Source organism: Trichechus manatus, unplaced genomic scaffold (assembly GCF_000243295.1).
Source record: "Trichechus manatus latirostris isolate Lorelei unplaced genomic scaffold, TriManLat1.0 scaffold00002, whole genome shotgun sequence".
Taxonomy (NCBI): domain Eukaryota; kingdom Metazoa; phylum Chordata; class Mammalia; order Sirenia; family Trichechidae; genus Trichechus; species Trichechus manatus.
The window spans coordinates 41,397,899-41,402,872 of record NW_004443938.1 but is presented as its reverse complement, the minus strand read 5'-3'; the positions used below and the strand labels follow the sequence as shown (position 1 = coordinate 41,402,872).

The 4,974-nt window shown below is 38.3% G+C and overlaps 1 protein-coding gene across 1 annotated transcript; it reads left to right on the top strand.

Annotated features, from left to right (window-relative positions):
* The first annotated feature begins 3,226 nt into the window (after positions 1-3,226).
* On the top strand, positions 3,227-4,362 carry LOC101353447 (trace amine-associated receptor 6). The gene is given in 2 exon segments (XM_012555076.2): positions 3,227-3,285; positions 3,287-4,362. Coding segments are annotated over 2 exon segments (1,050 nt in total). The 3' UTR covers positions 4,278-4,362.
* The last annotated feature ends 612 nt before the right edge of the window (positions 4,363-4,974 follow it).

Genomic DNA, 4,974 nt, shown 5'->3' with positions numbered 1-4,974 from the left:
CACTCGGCAGCTACAAAAAGGTCAGCAGTTCGAACCCACCAGCTGCTCCATGGGAGAAAGATGTGGCAGTCTGCTTCTGTAAAGATTACAGCCTTGGAAACCTTATCAGGCTGTTCTACTCCATCCTATAGGGTCACTACGAGTTGGAATCAACTGGTTGGCAATGAGAATTAGTCTCTAGGAGTCCCTGGATGGTTAAGCACTTAACTAGTAACCAAAAAGTTGATGGTTCAAACCCACCTAGAGCCTCATCAAAGGAAAGGCCTGGTTATCTGCTTCCAAAATGTTACAATTTTAAAAACTCAGTGGAGCACAGTTTTACTCTGAAACACATGGGATTGCCATGAGTCTGAATTGGCTTGACAGCAACTGGCAACTGGTTTCTTTTGTTTAATTTGTCTCTAAATAGCTTTAAAAATGGAATATTTTCGCAGAGATAGGGGAAAGACAGATTTCAGTACATTGGCTCTGAAATCTGAACCAAGCCAAACCAGCATGTTAGTTAATGGGACACACGTGAGTGGTCTGGAGACATGCAAATGAGGTCACAGAATTCATAGCCTTTCCCAGGCCTGGAGGGGGAATGTTGTTAAGCATATGCTTTAGAGTGCAGGGAAATGTGAGCATCCTTTTTTCTGTCATGGAAAGATGGCCATTTCATTCAAGATGGAGCCAACAAAGGTAAATTTAAAGCTACTAATGTGGAAGCTAAGTAGACTACATAAGCATCCTGGAATTTAGCCTCTGGTGGAAAGAAGGAGAACCCAAAATTGACTGAGTTTAAGTTTATTGCATCCTATGAAATAGCAACTGGTAAGGGAATTAGAGTTCAATTACAGAAAAACAAATTCTATCTGGCTCACTTGAGTTTGTGGTAGTTAAGGTTTTTACCTGCTGTTAAGTATATGTCCTCAACTCTCTTGCACTAATCAAAGGATAAAATCTAAAATGAGTAGCATGATGTAAAAACTTGTGCACAGTGTTGAAACTTCCTCTGTTCTTTACCTCAGGTCCTTCCATCTATCCTTCTAAATCTGGCTCTAAAGTTTTTGTGCATTCCCAGTTATGTTGGCTGTCCCTATGCCATTTCTCTTTTAGAATTTATACATGTGTTTATTTGGACTTGAAGCACATTGCAACCTGTGTCTAGTATTAGATGGAGACCACCCTAAGAGCAACAGATATTTCTTGTTTATATTTTTGCATGTTCAGATCTGATGTAAATACACCCTCTCCTCACTTATCGACTATCTCATTATCTAACATTTGGGATTAAGAAAATAGCAAAATATCTACTGTCTGACTATTTTGCACATTAAAGACATATGTCTGGCGGTAATGAACACTGAGGTGCAAGGAGAGAGCAATGCTGGCTGTGATGGTTAAGGTTATCTGTCAACTTGGCTGGGCCATGATTCTCAGTGGTTTGTTAGTTATGTAATGATATAATTTGGAAGTTATGTAATGATGTAGTCATCTTCCTGTTTGTGATCTGATAAGATCATCCTCCATTTTTGCATAATGCTAATTTTTACCTAACAACCTGGTCTTTGGAACTTAACCATGTCAATAAGTGAGAAAAGGGTATAGATATTTACTGTTGTTTTTGTTAGGTGTTATCAAGTAGGTTCTAATTCATAGTGACCCGATGTGCAATAGAACGAAACACTGCCTGGTCCTGCACCATCTTCACAATCATTGCTACGTTTAAGGCCACTGTTGCAGCCACTGCATCAATTCATCTCATTGAGGGTCTTCCTCTTTTTCACTGACCCTGTTCCAAGTATGATGTCCTTCTCTAGAGACTGGTCCCTCCTAATAACAAGTCTAAAATAAGTGAGACGAAGTCTTGCCATCCTTGCTTCTTAATAAATAATGCTTAATAAACAAATATAAATGTTGAATTGATGAATGAGTGAACCACAGTTGGATTTATGGACGTCTTGGGAGGACTCATGCCCCATGTATCTTCTGATTGCTGAAGCACTGTGGCCTTGTTACTGATCTGAAAGAGAGTGCTGTCAAGGTTCAGTATGAAAGATTAACAAGTGGTGTAGGTCCTTCTTGTAGAGAGATTTATACATCCAGAAGACGTCTTTTATTTTTAGGTTGCTAAGAGTTTTTCTTTTTATTAAAGAAAGAATATTCAATTTTATCAAATTTTTTTTCTCCATTTCATCAGATGATCTTAAAATTTTAATCTTTTAATCTGTGATGTGCTGAATTATATTGATTTTGTAATGTTAAAGCAATCATCTATCCTTGGAATATGCTCAACTCATGATGTTTCATCTTTTCATTTTCCCCTTCTGCAGACTGTGGCAGATGCAAATGGCTGAATGAAAGCCAAATGGTGAAATGGGCAGAACCACGACCTGAAAGGAGTCTGGATCTTCAAATCACAATTTAGAAAAGAGCAGCCTGCCCACCAGCAACACCCATTTTGGACTTTTCATAGCAAGAAGTAAACATCTGTTTTATTCAGATCATCATGTTTTGGGGTGAATTGACAGGTTTGGTTTGTAGATGCTTGTTTAGGATATTTGTATCTTTGTTTATGAGTGATAGTGTAATCACATTTTTCTTAATATTGTCTTTGTTGAGTTTTAGTATTGAGGTTACTCAACATCAAACAATAAGTTTTCAGTTGAGATTATTCAATACAAGTTTCTTGTCACTGTTTATACCTTGCACTACAGGAAATCCATCTCGGGTATGTTTTAGGATATGGGCTGTGTGTCCTGGGGGTTTTTGTTATTAACTCCTCAGATAGTCTTGCATTGGTGGGAGGTACTAAAAGGTAACACAAATAACAAATCTAATCACATCTCATTTCCTTTTTCAAAGAGGAATACCACACGCTCAATACCAGGTAATAAAAGATGTTTGATAAACGGCAAGGCAAGAAATCCTCTGTGGCAATAGTATGTTTGCAACAGATTTGCTTGAAGTTAAATTTTTATGGGTTTAAAAATGCTTCCCAATTATATACTGAAGTAGAAAATAATAATGGCAATAATTAATAATAACTAAAATTTCTGGAGCATTTAAGTAGAATTTCTGATTATTTCATAGGTTCAGAGATTAAAATTAAAATGGAAGTGTGACAGTTCATGGGAGATAATATCTGTGGTAACTATAGTACGAGTATCTACTTTAAGGGATCTTTTCTCTCCCTACAGGAAATGTGAAGCTGCTGTATTTTATGTGAATGACAAGAAGGACAATGTCTCCAAGTGTAAATAGCAGCATCATGAGCAGCAGCGTGGCCCCGCCTGCCCCGGTAGCTCTGCTAGGAGAACGTGAGCAGATCCTGGGTCAAATCTCCCTACTCGACTGGACCCCGGGTGATTCTGTACTCATTATTTGCCTGTGGGGCTGTGCTGGCAGTGTTTGGCAATCTCCTGGTGATAATTTCAGTCCTGCATTTCAAGCAACTGCGCTCTCCAGCCAATTTTTTGGTTGCCTCCCTGGCTTGCGCTGATTTTTTGATGGGAGTGACCGTGATGCCCTTCAGTATGGTCAGGTCCGTGGAGAGCTGCCGGTACGTTGGAGGCAGTTTTTGTACTTTCCACATGTGCTGTGCTGTGGCATTTTGCTATTGTTCTCTTTTCCATCTGTGCTTCATCTCCGTTGACAGGTACATTGCTGTTACTGCCCCTCTGGTCTATCCTACCAAGTTCACGGTGTCTGTGTCGGGAATACGCGTCGGCATCTCCTGGATCCTGAAGATTATGTACAGCAGTGTCGTGTTCTTCACATGTGTGAATGAGGATGGGATAGAGGAATGTGTAAGTGCCCTCAAATGCATAGGTGGTTGTCAAATTGCTGTAAATCAAAACTAGGTTTTGGTAGATTTTCTGTTATTCTTCATACCTACTCTTGTTATGATAATTCTTTACAGTAAGATTTTTCTTGTGGCTAGAAAACAGGCTAAAAAGATTGAAACTACTAGTAGTAAAGCAGAATCATCATCTGGAACTTACAAAGCCAGAGTGGCCAAGAGAGAGAGAAAAGCATCCAAAACTCTAGGAGTCACAGTGGTAGCAGTTTTGATTTCATGGTTACCATATATGATTAATTCATTTTTGGAATATTTTTTGAGCTTTATGACCCCTTCCTATGTCTATGAAATATTTTGTTATAACTCTGCCCTAAATCTTTTGATTTAAGCTTTATTTTACCCTTGGTTTAGGAGAGAAATAAAGTTTATTCTAACTGACCAAATATTAAAAGATAGTTCCTCAACCATAAATTTATTTTCTAAAGAAGCCTAAATTTGAAATTGAGGGATTTGTAGATATATTGGGAATTTCTCCCAAACTGTGACATGAAATACAGTTCATGAATATTATGTGTTAAATTAGGAGGAGGGACGTTAACCACATTTGCAGTAGTATAAGTTTTATGCTTTTAGTTATTTGCTGTAGTGAGCATTATTAATTATTTGCCACAATGGTATTTACTAAGTGATGTGATACAGGTTCATATATTTGTTTCCTCACACTTTGCCTTTTCATGCTTTGTTAGGTGTTAATTATTCCTCTTCCTGGCCTGCCCTTCATGCTTATCCCTCTGTCACTTTCAAAGGCTTCCTGGTTTCATATTCTGGTTAAGGCTCTGTACTCAATGTCTTTCTCTAGACTGGTTTTACTTTGTTTTCATTTTTCAGCAGCTCGTTTCTTGGGGTTTGTTCATTCTGTAGCTCCCAGCAGTTCTCTGTACCATACACATCAGCCGTTTTGGACTCAGTACAGGACTCGTATTTTATAGTGTTGGTAATAACCATGAGCAGAGGGTACAATTTCCACTGTCGCAATTGTTTAATTACATGAAGTTTGTTATACTACCTGTCTGTCATGATGTAGGGCGATGTTCTGTCTTTTTTTTGCAAACTTCTGAAGTTTCTAGAAAACTTTCAAAGTTTTCTGCAAACTACCCAAAGTTTGTACACTGCTGATGATTAACATAACC